The following is a 25,145-nucleotide window of genomic DNA, read 5'->3' on the forward strand; positions in this document are numbered from 1 at the left end:
TTGCTGATTAGTATACTGGAGATTACAAAAATGGTGATTTTCTACATCTACCATTCCTTCTATTTATTAGCTAGCATTTTTTGGTAAAAAAAAAAATAAGTAAATAAAATAAAGAACTTTTATTTTATTTACTGTTGGGGTGCCTAGCTGGCTCAGTTGGAAAAGTATGCAACTCTTGATCTTGGGGTCATTAGTTAAAGCCCCATGCTGGGTGTAGAGATTACTTAAACAAACAAACAAACAAACATAAAAAGAAAAAAGAGCATTGTTTCCCCATCTTCTTTTTTCAAGGGTTCCAGTTCCTTTTAGTGGGGAACAGTATTTAGAAACCAATTTCAGGTGTATCTTGAAACTCACTAGTCTACACATATTCTCTGCCACTGGGCATCATTGCTTCTAGGCCCTTTCTATGAACAGAATCAAGAAATAACCAGTTCTAAAAAAATAAGTTCACATTCATACTTCCAATTCATATTCAACACCACAGGGTTCTGCATCATCCCTATATTTCTATCTCCCTTCTCCATGGAAAGAACAGCATTTGCCAACAATATTAATATACTAGTCATTTGCCCTATCCTGTAATACATACAAAATAGTTTAAAAATTAACATCAATACCACTACCAATTACAAACCCTAAGTCAAGGTTTTTTTACATTGCTATTTATTCTTACAATATATCCCTACTGCAAGTGTAAAAGTTACTTGAATTCTTTTTTTCTCTGTGGCTATATTATCAATTTGATATACACTTAGCACCAGTTGTGGATACCAGTTGTATCCATTCAACTTTAGGATTTATTTTTTCCCATCCTTTTTGATTTTGTGAAAGCCAAACATTCAACATACTTGAAATCACAACTATATAAAAAGTATATTTATAAAAAGAAATTAATTTTAATAAAACCTGTTAACATACTGATGAGTTTTAAGATACATCTGAAACTGGATTTGTGATTCAGAGAAACAAGGTAAACTGATAAATGGTTATTTCAATTGAACGAACAAAGATTAAGGGCTAGAATTTGAGATTTAAAAAGTTATTCTTTACTGTGGGAATTTCAGTAAAGGTGTAGAGCTAAACAGCTATAAAAACAAAACAACGCTGAGCTGATCTGATTATATCTAGCTTTCTCCTTACAGTGTTAATGTTTCTAAAACATTGTTACAATAAACAAAGCACCACACCCTCGAAACATGCTATATAGGAGTATCTTTTCACATTCTGCATAATATAAATACTCCTTACTGGCATCATCATTCCCTAATAATTACAGCATTATCTCTAATCCCTTTCTGAAAACCCAACCTGCTGAGAATAAATGGTTATTTTCCTATTATTTTTATTTTTTAAAGTTTATTTATTTAATTTTAGTAATCTCCACATCCAACGTGGGGCTCGAACATACAACCCTGAGATCAAGAGTCACATATTCTTCTGACTGAGCCAGCCAGGCAACCCAGAAAAAAATGCTTATTTTAAACTGATATAGCTTATATAAATTTAAAACAACATTCAATGAAAATTGGTACTTGGATATATGTAGGTTTAAAAACAAATGTGACTATTCTGGGCGATGACCTTCATAGAACCACTAGTCAGTCATCAAGGGCATTAAATAAAGCCTTTAAAATAACAGGTTACAGAAAGAACAACAAACAACATGTCTGCAAATTTGTGGTAAAGGCAGGTAAATTAAAAAAAAGAAAGAAAGAAAAAAGAAAGAAAGAAAGAAAAGGAAAGAAAAGAAAAGAAAGAAAGAGAAAGGAAGAAAGAAAGGAAGAAAGAAAAAGCAAAAGTACAACATACCAACACCAACAGCACCAAACTGCTGCCCCACTAATGAACTTGGACTGAACTGACTGTATGTCGACATCCTGCCAAAAGGTCCATAGGAACCCACTGACTGGAATGAAGAAGTAGATGAGCCTAGTGAAGACTGAAGAAAGACCGGGGTTATTTTTCCAGGCTCTACACAACATGTATAGAATGAAAAAATTTGAGTATTTATACTTCTAAGAAAACTTTAATTATAATTACTAGATACAAAACCAATTATAACAACTTACAACATGCATTTAATATCAAAACAGTTTAATACCCTTCTAATTTCAATATTTGCAGACAATGTGCCAATTACACTGGATGTGATTTATAAATAATTTTTTTCTGCAATAAACTACTCTGAGTTAAGAGTTTTATAGCAGATTTAGGAAAGAAAAGTTACTTGAATAAGTAACTCTGCTTGCAGAAAAAAATATGGGAAAAATTACATTTGGTTATACTGTGTTTCAGTCTGGTACTGACAAAAATAAGACAACTCACTTTTGATTTTGCTCATATTTTCAATCATTCGAGATGCACTATTAAATTTACAGGAAAGAGATGAAGAAACAAACTATCTCACATAAGACCATTTACATTTTTAAATATATTTAGCATTACATTAAAGGTCATTTTCTAAAAACTTTAACTTACTAAACCTAAAATAATTATAATATGTAAGTATGCATGCTATACACTAATTTATCTTAATATATAAAATATCTCATAATACAGATATGCAGTGTACTAATAATGACCAAAAGAATATAAGCTCACTGATGGCAGGACTTTGTGTGTTTACTGCTACTATGAGGAACATGGCAGGTACTCACTAAATACTACTGAATATTTGAATCAAAAGATCAAAAGTGAAAATTTATGGTGGCTGGAAGAAATTCAACACCAGTTTAACTTGTGTTCTTTTGGTTCTTCTTATTCCATAAAGCTGATTACTTAAGTAACTATTTCCCTGGAGAATTATCAGAAGATATATATACAAAAGACAATCAGCTAACACCACTATTTGGTGAGGGCTAGCTCTATTAAAATGTGTCTCTTCTCCCTCCATTAAAAAAAATCACATTTTTGGGGTGTCTGGCTGGCTTAGTCAATAGAGTTTGTAACTCAATCTCAGGGTCATGAGTTCAAGCCCTGCACTGGGAGTGGAGCCTACTTAAAAGAAAAAAAAAATTTTCTTTTAAGGATTTTCTCAGGATTCCTTCAGACTACTTCCTCAAAAGTTAAGACTTAAAAAGGAGCGGGGGTGGAAGGGGAGATGAGAGTAGAGAATTTCTCCAGTTTATGTATATTACAAGAATAAATTTAACTATTTCTTATTAAAAAGCTTATATTCAGGGGTGCCTAGTGGCTTGGTCAATTGAACATCCGACTTTTGATTTAGGCTCAGGTCATATCCCAGGGTCATGGGACTGAGCCCTGTGTCAGGCTTCATGATGGAGCCTGCTTAACATTCTCTCAAAACAAAAAACAAAAACAAAAACAAAAACAAAAACAGAGAGAGATTCTCTCTCTCTCTCCCCCATGCTTGCATGTGCTTTCTCTCTAAAATAAAAAAAAATTGTTTTAAAGCTTATATTCAGGAAAAATAAATACTAATAAGTAAATGTTAAAAGGTACTTTCTCTTTTTTTCTAAACTAAATTCTATACCCAATGCGGGGCTTGAACCTACAACCCTGAGATCATACACCCCATCCACTGAGCAAGACAGGCACCCCTCTTTTTTTTCCATTTTAATTTTATATACCACTTACTATTTTCTTCAGAAGAGTTTATCAGGTATTTTCTTTTAATAGCTGGAAGTAAGACAAACCTTATGCAAGATAATATTTATTCTAAGAATCTGTTTTGTGGAAAACTAAGATTTTATCACGTACAGCATTAAAAAGGGGAAGTTAATTTTTAAAAATCTAAAAGTATAACCTTAAAAAAAGTCAACAAGCATATTTTAGTGCAAATGACCAAAAATTCTGACAAGAAAAAAGGCTGAGAAGAAAATGGGTCCAGGAGAAAAACCTAGGGGGTTTTAATCAGCTATGCCCTAAAATGAAAATATTCCTATATGAAATCTGCTTCCTCTGCTGTTATAACTAAATTCAGGCAGTTTCTATACACTTCCAATTAACATGGAAGCAAGTACTGAAAGGAACAACCTTTTTAATTCATAATTTACAATCTCTTAGATATGTTATATCTATTTCTAATAAATTACAAATTTTTTATTTCTTTTACTGAGAATACTTAGGGTCTTCTTTTTTCATACCTTTTTAGAAGTATACATAAAATCCTTTTATGTTTTTGTGCTACCTTATTATATAACACTGCATGCATATTATGTAATATACATATATAAAGTACCAATGTGATTTATCACTTTTTTTCACTGAACCTAATTATCTTAACCTAAGAGTAGCCATTACCACCCTGGTTTATAATATGAACCAAACGTGAATAATATAGTGAGTGGCATGGATTCTGGATTCCAGAGCCAGACTGCTTGGTCTGTCCAAATTGTGGCTCTATATTATTCACTTGTAAAAATGAGAAATATAAAAACAAGATTATAGTACCAAGCTCAGAGAGTATTGTGAGGATTGATTTATTGTATGTGCAGTGGTTTGAACAGTGCTTCTCATACAGTTAGACTTCAATAAATACACGCTATTTTAACTATTGCTGAAATTAGAAAATATTTTATGATAAAAATAAATTCCTCTGCTATCGCTTACTTTATTTAGTCCCAACTTATGATCTAAAGAATAAAACCTGGGTGAAAACATTATCCAGGTATTTTAGGTATCTAGGTGACTAGGAAATGGTAAGTACATGAACATTCAACTGAGAAAATTAAAAAAAAAACAAAACATGCCAAAATCCAAGAGAGGTACAAGCTAAGGCTAGCCATGTACTTGCAGTTTTCTTGCACTCTAAGACAAATTTACTATCCGTTACCTGAACGATAGCTGGGTCCTGAGGCAAAGAACATTGTGGTTTTGGTGGCTCACAAACAGTGAGGTCTTTAATATCACTCCCACGGAATATGATGTATTCAAAGACTTCATCACGAGGTGGTATTGGACGATCTGTTGGTCTGTCTTCTGTACCAAAGGATCGAACTGGTGAGAAAACAGAGGATATGAGATACACGTCTACTCATCATATTCAGGTAGTGACTGTCAGAAGTATACTCTTCCAAGTACAGTTCCAATAAACTGCGGTTCCAATACAGCAGTTCTTAAATGTCAGCTGAGAAAATATCTATTAATCTGTAGCTAAAGAAATTTTGTTTAAAAAAAAGAGGAAAACAGAGCGGGTTTTGCCTAGAGCTCAATGTACTCAATTTAAAAAACAATCTGTATCATGAGGTCGTGTTCTTCCTACATCTTTATTTATTTATATCTTTGGTGATTATGGTGAGAGGAGGTGTTAAAAATGTCCTTTCATTGTTGATTTATTTTGAATGTCATCATTCAGCAACATAAAAAACTGGCAAGCCTACATGAGATTTCTTGTTGGGAGTGGCAAGTGAAGACTTCCCTGTCCACAAAATCCCAAATTGAACTTTTGGATTAGAGAAGACAATGAAGGGAACATCTATCCTGGTGAGTAGTAGGTCCTCTAGAAGCCAAGCCAAGCGGCTGTCAGGTATTCACCCCAGGGGACAGCCTGAAATGACCTAGTTACCTAAAATATTTTTCTCATAATTAAATATGATTATTTCAACACTTAAGACAGCATGACTCAAAGTTAAACATAGACCACCTGCACAATGGTAAGCTGGCTAAAAAGATTTCTGGAATCCTATTCAAATCCATTGAATCAGACTTTGAGGAGAGTCTAGAAATCTGTATTTTAAACCAATTCCTTAAGAGTTTCTTATGAACACTAAAGTTTCAGGTTTACTGTCTTACACCGCTGAAAATATCTGCATCCATACGTAAGTTCCAAATAAGAAAGTTTGAAAGATCATATATTATCCACTTAAAGACTAACCTAAAGGGAGTAAACGCTTTAACACTGTGCAACATTTTGAATGTATGCATTTTTCTGCAAAACTAATTCAGGGCTAGATTAAATATGAATGCTATTTCCTTTTAAATAATGACCCACCCATCCTAAAAATTCTATTACTTATGCTGCTTCCAGGAAAGATGGTGGCATAGATGTAGGCTTGCAGAAGAATATCCCTCCCTAAAATTAAAGAAAATGAAAAGTTAAAATACCCCTATTGAGAAGATCTCAAATTCATACCATAACTTTTATTAAAAAGTATCACTCAGCTACTGAATTTGTTAGTCCAAACTGGAAGGCCAGTCTGAGAATCCACATGCGGCATGCCCTGAGAAATTTTCACTGGCACCTCCGTATTGGTAGATGGGGACAGAAACACTGATGTGGTAAGGGCAAAGATGCAGAATGCCCTAGTTGAAGTTCTTCTTTCCCTAATGGCCAAAGAATACTTTATAAGGAGAGGAGTAAGTGACAAGGTTCTATATTTTGTCCTGTATCCAAAAGGAAGGGTAAAGAGTTAGAAAAATCAGGATTAAGAAAATTGCATATAAATCAGTATCATCCCTAACCTCAGTAACAGCAGCACCACCACAACCACCACACAATGTATAAAGTCTCAGGCCTCAGGGGCGCCTGGGTGGCTCAGTCGGTTAAGCGTCCGACTTCGGCTCAGGCCATGATCTCATGGTCCGTGAGTTCGAGCCCCGCGTCGGGCTCTGTGCTGACAGCTCAGAGCCTGGAGCCTGTTTCAGATTCTGTGTCTCCCTCTCTCTCTGCCCCTCCCCTGTTCATGCTCTGTCTCTGTCTCAAAAATAAACATTAAAAAAAAAATTTTTTTTAAAGTCCCAGGCCTCAGAAGTAATAGACTAGTTCATCTGAAGCAGAGGGAGGAAAAGTTCAAAGTCTTCCTTACACAAAAATGATGGACAAGCCCCATCAGCTTTTCCAAAGGCCTAACAAAACCATTCAAACTATACCCACGTAGCCATTAGACAGATGAAAAATCCATGCAGGATTAATATTTGTCCCAGGAAATAGAAGAAAATTTCAGGAACATACTGCTTTACCTTTTGAAAAAATTAAAACTCTTAGGATCAAAATGATACTGAGGGGCGGCTGGGTGGCTAGGTTGGTTAAGCGTCTGACTCTTGATTTTGGCTCTGGTCATGATCTGTTTGTATGTTCAAGCTCCTTGTTGGGCTCTGCATTGACAGCTCAAAGCCTGCTTGGGATTCTTTCTCTCTCCCCCTCTCTCTCTGCTCCTCCCCTGCTCATGCACACACGCTCTCTCAAAATAAATAAACTTAAAAAAAAAAAAATGCTGAAAAGGTAGCATACAGAGTCAAGGAAAAAATAGATAAGACAAATATAATATAGAACATAATATAGAGTTATTAGCAGAATAATTACATCAACAGATCAAAGCAGTAAAGCCAAGTCATTAATAAAGAATAATTTTGAGAAAAAGCAAGTAAAGAAAAACTACAGCAATAAAATGGTTGGAGGTGATTATTCTTGCAGACCCAACAGTTAACTGATGCTGGTTAGAAAGACAACAAAATGAGAAAATATACTTAAATATATAACAAATTTCCTGAATGAAGCTCTAAATTTGATCAAAAGGTTCCACTGTATTTCCAGAAAAAGACTTAGTGCTCTATAAGCCATAGCGACTTATCCTTTGCTGTATCAAAATAAGGAACTCACAGAAAAGTGGTATCAAATAAAAGATAACAGATGAAAAATAAATTCATTTAAGCACATAAATGTGTATGACAATTTACTATGGTCTTAGAACAGAATGTGTTGAATAGTTGTCAAAAAAGCTACAAAGTTACACACTGACAAAATCAGTCAGGACAGTGTATCACATAGTATTCTAACAAAAATTGGAAGATGAGTGGAAACAGGAAAACACAAAAGGAAATACATAAATTAATACTCTCCCTTTTTATAGCAGGGAATCACTTGACAAAATTTTGGAGAAAGTTGATAAATTAATATACGTAGGCTTAAAATTGTGTTATTTGAGGTTCTAAAGGTAACCAATAATACAGTTTAAAGCTTAGGGCATATTTTCCAAAATGTGGTGTGAAGAAAACCTCTTATCATAGAGGAAAATGAAAATAGAGACCATGGAGAATGAATTGCACACACCAAGAGTATGGGAAACACGCTCCAATGATAGAAACTGATTTGATTAGATTTAATGTTTCTAACAGACAATTCTTGTACCATTATAAAGAACAAATTAAAAGACATCAGAAGGACACACATGGCTGGAAGATGATACAAATAACCTGGGCACTGTGAGTGGAAAGAAAGGAACGGTAAGCACAGAAAAGGTAGAATATCACCACTACCATTCAGCTACAACACATTTCAACACATGAATTAGCTCATGTACACGTACAACTTGTAAGCAGGGGAATTATGTCAATGCACTAAGAAATCACACTGGTTCACCCCAGTTTATCCTGTTATTTAATTTTTGCACTTGGAGGTAACAGCAGCTAAACACAACAAACCATGGAAGAATAGTATATGATACCCACTCACCCCAAGTTTCCTCTTGGCTCAATCTGGTTATGCAAAGAAGACTTAAAAGTGCTTATTGTATGGTTCTCCCTGATCTTTATGCACTCGTCTCCAGCAACAAGCCTGAATTCTTTATCTTCTTCTATCAGGCTTTCAATTTTTTCTTTAAAGCTGACAACTTTATTAGGTATACGTCACCAGCATTTTTGTTAATGCTATCATTTTGATTTTTTTAAAAACTGCAGTAAGAACACATGAAATCTACCCTCTTAACAAAATTTTAAGCATACAGTACAGTATTTGCATAACAAAATGTTGTATAGTAGAGATCTAGAACTCTATCATCTTTTTTTAAAATTTTAATGTTTATTTTTTATTTTTGAGAGAGAGCGAGTTGAGCACGAGTGGGGAAGGGGCAGGGACAGAGAAGGAGACAGACTCTGAAATAGGCTCCAGGCTCTGAGCTGTCAGCACAGAGCATGACGTGGGGCTTGAACTCAGAAATGTTGAGATCATGACCTGAGTCGAAGTCAGACGCTTAGGCCACCCAGGTGGCCCTAGAACTCTATCATCTTGCTCAACTAAAACTTTATACCCACAGAACCACGATTCTTCATTTCCCCTGCTCTTAGCCCCTGGCAACCACTATTATATGTCCTTCTGTGACCGTGGAAAACAAAGTGAAAATAGAAACAAGAAGACCAGTTTGGAATTTACCAGGCAAGTAATGGTGAACAGGAACTTAAAGAAAGGGGCCAGTCTTAAAGAGACTCAAGCTTGGGGTGCCTGGGTGACTCAGTCAGTTAAGCATCCAGCTCTTAATCTCGGCTCAGGTCTAGGTCATGATCTGTTGTGCTGCCGGCGGGGAGCTTTTGGGATTCTCTCTCTGACCCTCCCCTGCTCACGCATGCTCTCTCTCTAAATAAATAAATAAATATACTTAAAAAAAAGAGAGACTCAAACTCACCAAAATAGTATGATTTGTTGAATGCAATTTCTTAGAATTCTACAACTCTGATCATTATTTTTTTCAAAATAGATAGGTATATTATTTGTAGCATTAAAAAATCAGGTAAATATATAGTAACATTAAACATCTTATATAGGCAGATTATAAAACTGTAATTTTCAAGAGATTACAACGACCTAAAATTAAAACACAGATGCAACTGCCATAATGAAAGACGGCAAAGTAGGAAGATCCAGGATTCAGTCCCTACACCGAAACAACTATTTAGTTGGCACGTAATGTCTGAATAAACCATTTTGGAACTGTGACGTCCACTCATAGACTTGTAGCATCTGTGGGAGTACCTGATGAAGAAAGAGGCTGTTAACTTGAGGTAAATTTTAGCATTTTGTGTAGTGGCTGGCTGTACCATTCATTAACTCCCAACTCCACAAAAGGCAGCTATGGGGATGGCGGCTCATGTTCCTGATGCAGCTTTGCTAGTGATAGAGGGACAACAGGAAGCATATCCTACAAAAATTGGGGTTGTATGATTTGAAACTACCTGGCAATTCATTGAGAGACCACTGTTTCCACCCTCAAGGGCCAAAAGCACTTCCCCCATAGTGTCTTTAAAGTATTTAAAAGCAACAGATTATGCCCCTACCCCCCACCACCAACAGCAGAATATACATTATTCTCAATTGCACATGGAACATTCTTCAGGAAAGACCACATGTTAGGTCAAATTCAACTCTCAATAGATTGAAAAAAATTGAGATTTACAAAATATCTTCTCTGACCACAGAGGAATAAAGCTGGAAACAATAATAAAAAGAAAACTGGAAAGGTCACAAGTACCTGGAAATCAAATAATACACTCTTAACCAATGAGTCAAAGAAATCACTAAGGAAATTAAGAAAAATTGAGACAAATGAAAAAGAAAAAACAATATGCCAAAATTATGGGATATAAAGAATGATGAACTCAAAAGGGAAATTTATAGCTATAATCACATTTAAAAAAATCTCGTATCAATTTTACATCTTAAAAATCTAGAATAAGAGCAAACTAAACCCAAATCCAGCAGAAAGAAGGAAATAAGAGAGATTAGAGCTGAGATTAAAAACACAGAACAGAAAAATAGAACTAACAAAACCAAAAGTAGGTTCTTGGAGAAGACCAACAAAATTAACAAGATTTTAGCTAGAATGACTAATGGAAAAAGGTGAGAAGATGCAAATAACTAAATCAAAAAGGAAAGCAAGGACACTGCTACCAACCTTATGGAACTTAAAAGGCTTATAAGAAAAAACTACAATTGTATGCCAACTAACTAGAAAATCTGGATGAAATAGAAAAATCTCCAGAAACAGCAAATTACCAAAACTGACTCAGGAAGGAACAGAAAATCTTAACAGACCTATATAACAAGCAAAGAGACTGGACCAGTAATCAAAAACCTCCAAAGAATTAGACCAGATGGTTTCACTGGTGAATTTTACCAAACATTTAAAGAAGAAACAACACCAATCCTACTCAAACTCCTTCAAAAAAGAGAAAAGGGAACACTTTCTAATAGACTCTTTGAGGCCAATGTTACTCAAGTAATACTAAAGTCAGACAAAGATACCATAAGAAAACTAAAGACCAGTATCTCTTATGAATACACATATATAAGTCCTCAACAAGATAACAGTAAAGAGAATCCAAAAGTATATTAAGAGGATTATATATCACAACCAATGGGGATTTTATTCTAAGAAGGTATGGGTAGTTGAACAACAACAACAACAAAAAATCCGGGGCGCTTGGGTGACTCAGTTTAAGTGTCCAACTCTTGATTTCAGCTCAGGTCACAATCTCACGGTTTGAGGGATCCAGCCCCATGTTGGGCTCCACACCGTCAGCATGGAGCCTGCTTGGGATTCTCTCTCTCCCTCTCCCTGCTCGCACAGATGCTCTCTCTCTCTCTCTCTTTCAAAGTAAATAAACTTAAAAAAATCCAATGTAATACACATTAATAAATCAAAGGGGAAAAATACCCCACACGATCATTTCAATATATGCAAAAAAACCAAACCAAAACAAAACCACATGTGATAAAATTTAACACCTTTTCATGATAAAAACACTTAGCAAACAAGGAATAGAAGTTATTTCCCCAACAGGATAAATGGCATATATGAAAAACCAAGCGCTAACATCATATTTACTGGTAAAAGACTGAAAACTTTCCCTTAAGATCAGAAACAAGACAAAGATGTCCACTTTCACCACTGCTATTCAATGTACTAGAAGTTCCAGACAGTACAATTAGCAAGAAAAAGAAATAAAAGGCATCCAAACTGGAGAAGAAGTAACTCTTTTCTTGCAGATGATATGATTCCATATGGGAATTCTACATATACAGAATCCATTAAAAAACTAAACACTAGTGTTAATAAATGAATTAAGCAAAATTACAGGTACAATATCAAAATACAAAAATCTGGGGGTGCCTGAGTGGCTCAGTTGGTTGAGCATCTGATTTCAGCTCAGGTCATGATCTTGCGGTGAATTCAAGCCCTGTATCAGGCTCTGTTGACAGCTCGGAGCCTGGAGATTGCTTCGGATTCTGTGTCTCTCTCTCTCTCCGCCCCTCCCCTGGGTGCACTCTGGCTCTCTCTCTCTCAAAGATAAATAAACATTAAAAATTTTTTTTAAAAAGTAAAAACAAAACAAAAAAAAAACCAATCTCACTTACAGTACCATCCAAATGAATAAAGCACCTAAGAATAAGTTTAACAAAGGAGGTAAAAGACTTGTACACTGACAACTACAAAACATTGCTGAAATAAATTAAAAAGCAGCTGAATAAATGGAAAGTCAGCCCATGTTCATGGCCTGGAAGACTTAAGTATTAAGATTACAGTGCTCCCCAGAGTGAGCTAAGATTCAGTGCAATCCCTATTGAAAACGCAATTCCCCCACCCTGCAAAAAAGGTAAAGCCAAACTTCAAATTGATAGGAAACTTCGCGGGAATCTGAATAGCCTGAAAAGGTTGGAAGACTCATACTTCCCAATTTCAAAACTTACTAAGTTACAGTAGTCAAAACAACGTGGTAGACCTATAAGGGGAGACATATAGATTTATGGAATGGAACAGAGTCCAGAAATAAGCCCAAACATCTCTGGCCAATTGATTTTAGATAAGGGTCCAAGGATATCCAATGGGGAAAAGTATGGTCTCTTCAAACAATGGTTTTGGGACAACAATGACCATCTACAAAAGAATGAGACTAGAACTCCATCTTATTCCAAAACAAAATTTAACTCAAAGCAGGTATGATGCTGTAATATAATAAACAATATATATTTGGTCTCTGTCCGCAGCTCCCGGCCATAACTCCTAAAACCTTTGCATCTCCTAAGAGATAAAGGTACTAAGAGCATCTTTTTTTTTTTTTTTTTTTAAAGATTTACTCTTAAGTAATCTCTATACCCAACATGGCGCTTGAACTCACAACTCCAAGATCAAGAGTCTCACGCTCTTCCGACTGAACCAGCAAGGCACACCGATCATCTTTTGTTCTAATATTTGGTTCCTAATACAGAGCTCCCAAATCTCTTGGAATTTCCTGGGCAATAAGAGCATCTTTTGTTCTAATGAAGAGACTCTTGGTGGGCTCCTGGACAGCTTCAGAAAAGGGGCTGGTCACCAGAAAGCCCATCCTCTGGGGAGGAGAAAGGGCTGGAGACTGAGTTGATAACCATGCCCACGTGATGAAATGTCCAAAAAAATCCCTGAACTATGGGGTTTAGAGAGCTCCTGGGTTGGTGAACACGTGGAGGTGCTGGGAGATCGACTCACCTGGAAAAAACACAGGATCTCTGTATTCCTTCCCACATATCTTGCCCTATATATCTGTTCTATCTGGATGTTCCTGAGTTGTATTCCGTTATAATAAACCAATAATCTAATAAGTAAGCTGATTTCCTGAGTTTTGTAAGCTATTCTATCAAATGACCAAACCAAGGAGGGGGTCACGGGAACCCCCAAATTATAGTCAGGTGGTTAGAAATACAGTTCACAAGTTGTGACTGGAGACTGGCATGTGAAGTAGGCGGGATGGGTCATCTTGTAGGACTGAGCCCTTAACCTGTGGGTTCTGACATCAACTTCAGACAGTGTCAGAAAACGAATTAAATTGTAGGATACCCAGTTGGTGTCTAGGGAGTTGGGAAAATTGGTTGATGACTTGACTTGACACATGTGGTGGTAGCCAGAACTACTGAGTAAACTGGTAAGTAGAGGAAAAGCAGTTTTTCTTTTAGTGAGTCAACAATATAAACCAAAACTATAAAACTATTAAGAGAATACAGGAGTAGGGGTGCCTGGGTGGCTCAGTTGGTTAAGTGTCCAACTATTTCGGCTCAAGTCATGATCTCACAGTTCATCAGAGCCCTGCATCTACTGTCAGTGCAGAGCTTGCTCGGGATTCTCTCTCTCAAAATAAATAAATAACTTAAAAAAAAAAAAAAAGAATGTAATCAATTCCCTATTTCTGGCTACAAATGATTTATTCAGAAATATGTGTCGGGGAGCCTGGGTCGCTCAGTCGGTTGAGCGTCTGACTTTGGCTCAGGTCATGATCTTGCAGTCTGTGAGTTCGAGCCCCGTGTCGGGCTCTGTGCTGACGGCTTGGAGCCTGGAGCCTGCTTCGGATTCTGTGTCTCCCTCTCTCTCTGCCCCTCCCCCGGCTCATGCTCTGCCTCTCTCTCTGTCAAAAATAAATAAACATTAAAAAAAAAGAAAGAAAGAAAGAAATATGTGTCCCATGATTGTCTTAAAAAAAAAAATAATAGAAGTGACCAGGTGGCTCAGTTGGTTGAGTGTCCAATTTTGGCTCACGTCATGATCTCATGGTTTTTGAGTTTGAGCCCCTCATTGAGCTCACTACTGTCAGCACGGAGCCCACTTTGGATCCTCTGTATCTGTCTCTCTGCCTCTCCCTGACTTGTCTGCACTCTCTCTCTCTCAAAAATAAACAAACATTAAAACAAAAAACATAAATAGCGTCAAGGTTCTGTCAAAATCACTTACCTAAAAAAAAAAAAAATCTCTATTTCTAATAGATCAAGTTCAAACATCACACTAATGTCAAATCTAGTTACCAGTACATTAATACCTCTACATACAGTTATAGTACATGCATAGAGGGAAGAGCTATAGTGACCAACTTCCCAATACAATATCTCTATTATAAAATACCAAAGCTTGATAAACATATACATAGTTAAATATAGTCAATATGCACAAAATGACACCATTAGTATTTTCCAAAGACTTCACCTTTGGATACAAACTAAAAATTATAAATTAGGCTCTAATACCAATTTGATAAGGAAGAAACACAAGTCTGTTGAATACCAAAATGTGAGAGCAATAAACAAAAGACTGAATTATTCAAGTTAAGTTAGAAATCTAAGACTAAGTTCAAATGGAAGTCTAGAATAAGATTTCTGATGTAGTCTCAAAGTTAAAACTGTAGTCAAGTATCAGTTGAAGATCTGGTCCCAACCCACTTACAGAATCTTAAGTTCCAACCAAGCTCATTATTCTCAATGCACAGAGCAGTTCTGTACTCTACCACAGCTTCTCCCCACATTCAACCCATCCTAAATTTCAGCTTATATACTACTTGTATTCATCAGGTTTCTCAGAGAAACAGAACCAACAGGATGTGTTTGTGTGTGTGCATGCACACACACATTTATTTACATTAAGGAACTGGTTCATGTGAAAATCCAAAATCTTCAGAGTAGGTTGGCAGGCTGAAATTGAGGGAAGAGCCACAATCTGAAGTCCAAAAGTGGTCTGGTGGTAAAATTCCTTCTTGCTCAGGGGAAGTCACTCTTTGTTCTATTAAGGCCTTCATATGATTGGATGAGGCCCACTCACATCATGGAAGGTAATCTGCTTTACTTAAAGTCTACCGATCTAAAAATTAATATCATCAAAAAAACATCTTCACAGAAACATCCAGAATATGTGACCAAATATCTGGGCACCTGGCCCAGCCAAAGTGACACAACTCTATCCGTAGTATTTCCAGGCGGAAGTAACAAATTCTCCCTCTAAAAATGACAGTGCATTCTACCCCTGTCTATAGCTCCCCCTTCCTAGAATTGAAAGATCTTCAGAAAAATCTGTATTAAAGTAATCTTTGCAACTCCCCCAGTATCCAACGCAGTGCCTTACATACTGCTGACATCTGAATACTTCCTGAATAAATTCCACAGTGGAAAAAGCTATTAAGTAAGCAATTTCCAAAATTACTGGATGACTACATCAAAAAGAAATGACAATTAGAAATCAATAGGATGGGAAAACAGAAAAACAGCATTATTTAAAAAACAGCATATATGGAAAAGCATCGAACCAAGGGAAAAAAAGTGAAAAGTTGCACTTGGTATTTTTCTCCTCTGATATTTATCCAGAAGTACAGTTCTTGTTGCACATCCAGTATCACACACTAACTCTTGTCAAAAGCATATGAAATACTGAATATTTATTACCTGTTATATATGGTTTAATTATTTAAAATACTCAAAGAGTAGTGTAGAAGAGAAGCCATCTCTTCTACAATGTAGTATCCTTGTACAAACACTGAAAACATGCTCTTCATTTTTTATTTGGGAGGGACACAGGCCTGCTTGTGAATCACATCACAAACTGCCTCCACAAAGCTTCACTTTCCACATATCTGCACTTTGGCCCCTTCTTCATTCTCGCCCACACTACTTTGTGTCAGGAAGTATTACTACACTGAGTGAAAACATCAGTCTCTGGCCTCTATCATCTCTCTCCTGTATGTATATGCAGCTATAGACATGTCAGCCCTAATAGACTTTACTACCAATCTTTGTCTGCAATATTCCAAATCTCCTCAGCACTTACCACATGCCAATCACTGGTGATCCGAAGACAAAAAAAAAAAACCCACCTCCACCTCCAGAGTTCACAACCCAGATGACTTTCCCCTCACCTTTCAAACATTCTTAGAACCAACTCCTTACTACTTTACCTCTAAAGGATGGGGAGCCTGTATGGCTCAGTTGGTTAAGTGCCCGACTCGATTTCAGCTCAGGTCATGGTCTCACGGCTTGTGAGTTTGAGCCCCTCATCGGGCTCCACAGTAGCAGTGTGGAGCCTTCTTGGGATTCTATCTCCCTTTCTCCCTCTCTCTCAAAATACATAAACTTAAGAAAAAAATAGAGGTACTTTGGGTGGCTCAGCTGATTAAGCATCTGACTCTGGGTTTCGGCTCAGGTCATGATCTCGCAGTTCCTGAGTTCAAGTCCCACATCAGGCTCCTCCGCACTGACAGCGTGGAGCCTGCTTGGGCTTCTCTCTCTCTCCCTCTCTCAAAATAAAAGACTTTTGAAAAAAGAAATTTTAAATAAATAAATAACTGCTAAAGTAAAAAAACTTGTCCTTTTCATCAATACATTTCATCATCTTCACTGATTTTCTTCCCTCTTGCTTGCACACTTGGGGGGGAAGAAAGACCCTTACATTTCCTTTAACCTAAAGTCATCTCCCACAATTACAGATTTGAGACCTTGCTCAGTTAACTAGCTCCTCTCATTTGCAACTTCACTTCTTATGCAAGACTCTTTCCCTCAAATTACTAATATATGCAGATTTACTCAGATGCATCTTTCCTCAAACATAATTTCAGACTAAGCGTAAGGGAAGAATGACTTGTGAGAATAAGAATTTGGGGAGAGTGGCATGCAGAGAGAATGGTAAAACCAAAAAGCAATTAAAAAATTTAGATGGTGAAGCAATAACAAGACAACAGTAATAACGCTAAACGCATTTACGAGGACCTTTTTGAAACTGTAAATAGGAGACTCTGAAACATTTCTATCAGGCACAGGATGGCAAAAGAAAATTGAGTTATACTCATTAATCTGAGAGAATAAAATATCTTTAATAGTGTCTTCATTTATCACACTGTCTTTTCCTATTAAATATCAAGCTGTTCAACTACATGTTTTCCAACGAAGGAAAATTTTCAGATAATAACCCTTCATGTGACCAACAAAGAGTTAATAGTTAATTTGCTATGTACGAGGGACATAAGGGGGACAAGATGCTGAGGTCTAGTAGTGAAATATAATAAGAAAGGCTCAATAAGCACAAGAAAATAAAAGACAAAAAGAGAACACAGAAGGTACCTCTAACATTTCCTGACTTATGGGAATTAGGGAAGGCTTTGCGGGGTGATGACACTCAAGCAGAATCTAGAAGGATATACCTGATTCCCTCCTGATCCACTCCTAATTTGCTGACAGGAACCACTATATGTACTATCACTTAATTCCTCCCTGTTCCTTGCCCAGTCAACTTTTGAAAAGCCACGCCATTCTCCTCATTTCTCACGTATCTGTTCCTCCTTCTCTATTTTAACTAGTTTAGGTCTGTATTTCCTCTTTTCCAAACTCTTAAAAATACTCCAACTGACCTCACTACTATCAGCCTCTCCTCTCACCCCCCATCAATCTTTGCACAGAGTTGCAGCATAAGCTTCCTAAAGCTGGACTCGGACATGCCACTTTACTGGTGAAAAAACTCTCAATGGCTCCCTACAATCTACCAACAAAATTCAGACTTGTTAGCCTGTCATTCAGATGACAAACTGAATATATTAAGATAAATTTAGCAGTGGAAGCAAAATAAAAGGGGAGGGGAGAGTGCCTGAGCCTGTTATTTGACACATCTTCGCTGTCACTTAAGCTTCCAGAGCTGTTAGTTCTTTTCTTTCCACTGTGACTTCTTAATCTGGTGCGTTGTTCATTTCTTCAACAATAGCCATATAAGGGGAGTAGGGAAAGAGAATTCCAATTCAAGGGAAGCTTGTGAAAAGGCCCCAAATCTGAAGGAACTTGACTGAGTTGAGGACCTGAATGACCTCTAGTATAATCCTACCCTTAGTGAGCTGCAAGGTGTTATAAGTCAGGATGAAAGTTTTAGACTCTAGTTGCTTTTGTGTTTGCTTCCCTGGTAGACTGCAAACTCCCTGTGGCTTGGAACCAGACACTTACTTCCTCCCAGATATCCTCTTCCTGTGGCTAACTGTGATTATATGTCAGGCTGCACCTTAAGACACTGTGTTCTCAAGAATCTTGTCTGTAAGCTCTCTTTTGTTTCCTAGCACCTAGCATACTATCTAGTAAGCACTCAGTAATTCTCCTGAATGAAATAATAAGCACCAGGGGTGCCTGGGTGGCTCAGTCGATTTGAGCGTCTGAGTCTTGATTTTGGGTCAGGTCATGATCCCAGGGTCGTGGGATTGAACCCCGTGTTGAGCTCTGCTCTGAGCACGGAGCCTGCTTAAGATTCATTCTCTCTCTCTCTCTCTCTCTCTCTCTCTCTCTCTCTTCCTCTGCCCCTCTCCCCTGCACTTGTTCTCTCTCTGTCTCTCATGAATGAATGAATGAATGAATGAATAAATAAATACACCAGGCATATGCAAGCTTCTTCTATGCCCCATTTGCTCCAAACTGTTCTTAGTGTGGTAGTAGGTACCTATGTTCCCAACTGTGCCTGGGTTTCCCCAGAACCTCTATTTTACCCTCTCCAGAGAGTACCAGGGTTGGAGAAGAGTACCTATCCAGGTTGTGTGAAATGCAAAAGGGGATTTGGAAATCTGACCACTGCTGAAACAAATTATGAGTTACTCTTCTAGTTTTTAACTCCATCTTCACTCCTAATTACTTCATAGCCTTCTAGTTTCCCTGCACCTGGTGATGGTCAATTGCTGAGCCTTTTAGGAGTTTGGGTGTAAATCAGGCTTTACCTACTGTCTACTTAGGTTGCAGCTTTCTCAATTCTTCTAAGTCATTTAAATTCACCCATTTGCTTTTCAGACTGTTGCTGTTGTCTCCTTTCCAAATCTACCTTGTCCTTTATGGGTTTATGCCTAAAACAACAAAAAAGTCCCTCTCACATAGTTTTAGTAGGATTTATCAGCAGGAAGTAAAAGTAAAAGCTTGTCCAATTTGCAGTCTAAATTTAATCTTCACCCTGTAAGCTGCTTTCAGTTGTGCATTCTTCGTTATAGTTAGTTTTATATCTTAATCTCCCAAACTATCAAACCAAAAGACAGAGATATGAAAATATAAGAGCAAATACACGCGCACACACACAATATTGCATCCAAAAGGAATTAAAACAAAACAAAAAACAAACAGAACAAAACAAAACATGGATGAGGAAGGGAGGAACAGAAACAAGACTGTCTAATCTGAGATAGACACAGAATTTATTAGGTTAAAGAGACTTTGAGTCTTTAGATTTGTAAGGTCTACAGAGAAACCATTCAGGAATCAGTGTGGTAACATTTCTCAACTCTTAAGAATAAAAGCTTCCAGAGAGAAAAGTGACTGAGAATCAGACTGACATCAGTAATCAGAATGTTAGAACACAACAAACCCATACCCTCAAAGTTCTACAGAAAAAGATTCTAAATTTAGAATCATACAGTCAAGTGATTAAGAAAAACATAGGCTCACTAAAAAATCTTGCTACCCACACATTCCATGTTGTTTTAATGGTAAAGATACACTCAAACAGTACTGAGGGTGAAAAGAGAATCAAATAAGAGGCTGACACTGAAATAGGAACCCCTGAGTGTCTCTGAATAATCTAGTGAAAGATAATAAACCAAAGTAGAGCAGTAGAGGCAGTAAGAGGTCAAATTTTGGATATATTTTTAAAATAGAGGTGATAGGATCCAAAACGCATATGAGGTGTGCGAGAAAAGAGCAATTAAGGATGACTCAAAGGTTTTTGGTCTTACCAACTCAAAGAACGAATTGTCATTCAAATAGATGGAGAAGGCTGAATGAGAAATAGGTATGCAAGATCCCTACTAGATATCCCTCCAGGTGGCAGTGTTAGGGAGGCAGGTGGTATATACATCAGGAGTTCAAAGAGGTCCAGGCTGGAGATAGGAGTCGGTAATATACAGAGAGTATTCAAAGGTAGGTATTGCAGGAGATTATCAAGAGAAAAGTGCAGATGGTAAAATAAAGTAAATTTTTAAAAGACAGAAACGGGGAGCTTGGGAGGCTCAGTTGGTTGAGCTTCGGACTTTGGCTCAGGTCATGATCTTGCAGTTCGTGAGTTCAAGCCCCGCACTGGACACACTGATGTCAGTGCAGAACCCACTTCGGATCCTCTGTCCCCCTGCTCCTTGCCCCTTACCAGCTTGTGCTCTCTCTCAAAAATAACTAAACATTAAAAAAATAAATAAATAAAGAGTGAAAGACACATACACACAGAAACAAGAGAGAATGAGACCCTGGAGCTGGCCAACATATGGAGGTTTGTAGAAGAATCAACAAAAGAGACTGAGATGCAACCCATGAGGTATGAGAGAAAACCAGGATAAGTCAAGTGAAGAACAGACCAACTGTTCAAGGAGAACAGACCAACTATGCCATATATTGGTGATGGGTCAAATAGACTGAGGATAAGCACCAACCACTAGATTCAGCAATATGGAAGTTTTGGGGGACCTTGATAAGTTCGTCATCTGTGCAAATAAAAAACCTAAATAAAATGGGTTCAAAAATTAACGGATAAGTGATGTAGACAATTCCATCAAGGGGTTTTGGTGGAAAGGAAAGGACAGAAATGGGGTGATAGAAAAGAAGAAACAGTTAAGAGTAGTAGTGTTTTCTTGTTGCTGTTTTTAAGATGGGTGAAATAGCATCATATCTCTTAGACAGGAAAGATCTGGTAGAGAAGGAAAAACTGAATACACAGAAGAGAGAGTACAGAATCACTAAAAGAAATACCTTCAAATCAAGAGGAGATGAAATCTGCACAAGGGGAAGGGTGGTCTGACAGAGAACCAGTGCCAAAGTAATAATAGCACTTTATCTACACTGACCAGAGAAATGGTAGAGGTGTGGAGCACAGATGTGAGGAACTGGGTACATGTGGGATAAGTTAATCAAAAATTTCTATTTGCTATTCTTTCCTCAATTAAATAGGAAGCAAGGCTCACAGGCTGAAAGTGAAGATGGGAAGGAGGTGTTGGAGGTTGGAGGAAAACAAGGAATAAAAGAGTCATTAGGAAAAATGGAACAAATAGACTATGGAAATGCATTAAGACTGCTGGGAAGTAACCATGACTGATGAGGTTAGTGAATGAAGATTTAGAGTGAAAGTGGTCACCATGTCTGTGTTAATATAATCGGGACGGTGGTTTCTCTAAGCTTGTGCAAGAAAGCAGAAGGGCGGGGGGGGGGGGGTTAGAGTTTATACTAAGTACTGATTGTAACAACTGCTCATGGAATTTAAACAGGATAAAGAAGTAAAGTCATGAGGGGGATGTGGGACAGTGAAAGGTAGTAAGATCAACAGACTATAGAATACAGCAGGTCCGAATGACTAATGGAGTTCAGGTACTAGAGAGACACAGATAGAGATGGTAGCTGGAAATAACAAGGAGATAGTTACTCTCTATTAAGCACCTACAATAAACTAGTTACGTTTGACATCATCTCATTTAATTTTCAGAATGACTGAAAGATGGGCATTATTATCTATATTTAAAAGATGCAGAAGTTAAAAGCTAAGGGTTCAATAACTTGTCCAAGGTGAAAGAGCTCCTAAGCATTCCAACTGGCCTTTTGGGTCACATTTTCTTCCAGAAACAAACACCTCACAAAACTAGAATAAGATCCCTGTGAATAAAATATTTTACAAATGAACTCACACTTTATTCATTAAAAAACTTACCTCAGTGATACCTAGCTTTTAATACAGCTAAGTAAAGTATCGTAGAGAAAGTAAAAGGTAAACTGTTCCTGTAGAGGGCATCTTCTACCACGGAGTAATAAATTGAAGCTAAACCATCTGCAGTTACTGCTATTATTACTTTGGCACTGAGTTTATTATTATAAAAACTCTTGCTATGTGTCAAGAACAGATAATATTTCTTTATTCTTCCTACTTCCGTCTTTCTACTACTACTATTATTATTATTTCGGAGGGGGGGCGCTTTCTGCTGTTTTCTCTACTTCTGATTCAGAAGGCCACAGCTTATCTCACTCTGCTGGAAAGTGCAGTTGGTTTCTGGCATCTGACTTCAGACTCCCAAAATTACTAAATATTTCTGTGGACTGTACAGCAACAATAAACTGTTTCCAAGGCTCCCAGTTCTGGCAACCTCACTAAACAGAGGAACCAAAAGAAACTACTGCTTTAAGTGTTACTAGATCTTTGACATTCTAAGTAGTGATTTTGTGAACTGCTAGATTTAGGTCCCCAACTCAAGTGAGAATGGAAGAAATCAATAAAGTACTTTACAAGTATTTCATCCACCATACAAAGCTCTCCTACTTGCTCACTCGAGTCTATGAGTACGTCGCTAACTAACAATCAAGAAGTGGGTAAGATACACCAATGGGCAAGACTTAGCAGATGATTTAAGGTAATAATTCATTACCAACTTTTATATTCCCTCTACCAAAGCCCTGATTTTAAGGACAAATCATTTTAAAAGCAGCTAGCTTGGGGCGCCTAAGTGGCTCAGTTGGTTAAGCATCTGACTTTGGCTTAGGCCATGATCTTGCCCTTCCTGAGTTCGAGTCCCGGGTGGGGCTCTGTGCTAACAGCTCAGAGCCTGGAGCCTGCTTCGGATTCTGTGTCTCCCTCTCTCCTTGCCCCTCCCCTGCTCGCACTGTCTCTCTCTTTCTCTCTCTCAAAAATAAATAAACATTAAAAAAAATTTTTTTAATCAATAAAAGCAGCTGGCTTATAATCATTCTTCTTTACAAAGTCTCTTTTCCTAATGCAGCAGCAACCTGGTTTTCATTAGAGTAGTGTATTATCCAGGTATGGCTGACTTAATATGTTAGATAAGAATTTTGCTCTTTTTAGGGGCACCTGGGTGGCTTAGTCGGTTAAATGTCCAACTCTTGATTTCAGCTGGGGTCTTGATCTCATAGTTCCAGGGATCAAGCTCGCTAAGCAATCTGCACTGGAGCCTATCTGGGACTCTTTCCCTCCCCCTCTCTCTAACCCTCCTCCGCACTCCCTCTCAAAAATAAACAAAAAAGAACTTTACTTATTTTAGCCCATTTTATTTAAATAGTGTAAAAGTCTACATATATGATGCTTATAGTAAATGTGTACTTTCTCCAACTTTGAAATTCCCATAATTAGAAACCTTCAGTAACTACAAGTATCCTTTCATTTATTCAAATATTTACCAAGGGCGTGCTATGTGCCAGGCACTGTTCTAGGCACTGAGGATACAGCAGTGAAGGAGACAAAAATCCTGCATTCACGAAACTTCCATTCTGTGGGCAATCTCTTGGCATGCAGGATCTAGTATGTGCTTGAGCATCATGTTCACAAGACACAGGTGTGAATATACAGTAAATTGAAAACATTCCACCACTTTGTAATTCCCTCAAACATCTTGAGCTAATTCTTCCCTTAAATTTTAAATGAAAATTATAATTGAGCTTGAGTCATAAGGTAAAACTCTGTCTTCCTAACAATGTCAATTTTGTTATAAGATTTTTTTAATCCTCTTGTATCCTTATTCTCCAAAATCTCTCACTGTTGGGGGGGGGGAGGGGTGACAACATATCTTAGGCATTGTAAGTTTAGGGAGATATACAATTGTGAACATGGAAAGCATTATTTGGAGATACCCCAAGAAACTTCTACGAGATTAATAAACAAAAATGCTAAATCATTTTCACTTATTCATTAAATAAACATCCGTTCTTCCAGGAGCTCAGACTATGGTGGGGAGGGAAGGTGACAATAAACACATGCAAATAAAGCAAAGCAGATTATGTGCAGATCATAATCAGTGTTAGGAAGAAAAACTCAGAGATGTGACAAAGACTCCAAGAGACAAACTACAGACAGATGATCTATTAGCATACTTAGGAAACTGACATCAAGGTTGCCTTTATGACTTCTTGACATTCATACAGAAGATCCTGTGTATCAAAGCCCATCAAACTTACTTCTATTTTACCTTCACGGAACTAGAGCTAATCTGTGAAATTTCTAGTAGAAAATAAAGGACATCACTCACTTAGTTATGATGTCTGGGATTGGGCTTTTGATTATATTTAGTGTGACCATACAATTTATTACCCAAACTGGAACATTTTCAAGAAAATAAAGGGATACTTTAATAATCATGCCAGAACAACAGGCACAAACAAGGACCTTCCACCAGGGCAAAACAAGCCATACGGTCACCCTAATTATATACCACATCAAACATAACGAATCCAAAATTTTAAGAGCATTGTATAATTCCACATGAATTTAAATTATAAGTAACATCCAAGTAAGAGACATAAATTTTAATCTGGACCATATAAACCAAGTGAACCTCTTACTAAATTTAAGTGAAAAGTGAAACAAAAAGTTTTGTCAAAGTAATCAAAGTACCTCCATGACCTTGGGGTAGGGAAAAATTCCTTAAAAAAAAAAAGAAAAACACTAGCCATAAATAAAAGTGATAAACATGTCTACGTTAAAATGAACTTCTGTTCACCAAAAGAAACCATTAAATGGAGAAAGAGGTTTACAACAGATATTCCCAGCAAAGGATTCATACTCAAAATGCTGAACTCTAGAAAGAGATATGCATTTCAGTAGTAAAATGGGCACAAGATTTCAAAGGCATTTCATGAAAGATGAAATCCAAATGAGTAAGATATGAAAAAGTGCTCACCTCATTAGCAATCAGGAAGATTA

The 25,145-nt window shown here is 37.2% G+C and overlaps 1 protein-coding gene across 4 annotated transcripts in view; it reads right to left on the reverse strand.

Annotated features, from left to right (window-relative positions):
* The window catches only part of LSM14A (LSM14A mRNA processing body assembly factor), a 48,655-nt gene that overhangs the window by 20,375 nt on the left and 3,135 nt on the right, over positions 1–25,145 (reverse strand). For all 4 annotated transcript variants that reach the window (XM_019423378.2, XM_053906028.1, XM_019423376.2 and 1 more), the window contains exons 2-3: positions 4,799–4,962; positions 1,813–1,942 (exon numbers count right to left, since the gene is read on the reverse strand). In XM_019423378.2, the coding sequence (XP_019278923.1) occupies positions 1,813–1,942; positions 4,799–4,962 (294 nt within the window). The remainder of the gene's footprint in view (positions 1–1,812; positions 1,943–4,798; positions 4,963–25,145) is intronic.

The sequence above is a fragment of the Panthera pardus genome, unplaced genomic scaffold, assembly GCF_024362965.1.
Source record: "Panthera pardus isolate Hobbes unplaced genomic scaffold, ASM2436296v1 HiC_scaffold_18, whole genome shotgun sequence".
NCBI lineage: Eukaryota > Metazoa > Chordata > Mammalia > Carnivora > Felidae > Panthera > Panthera pardus.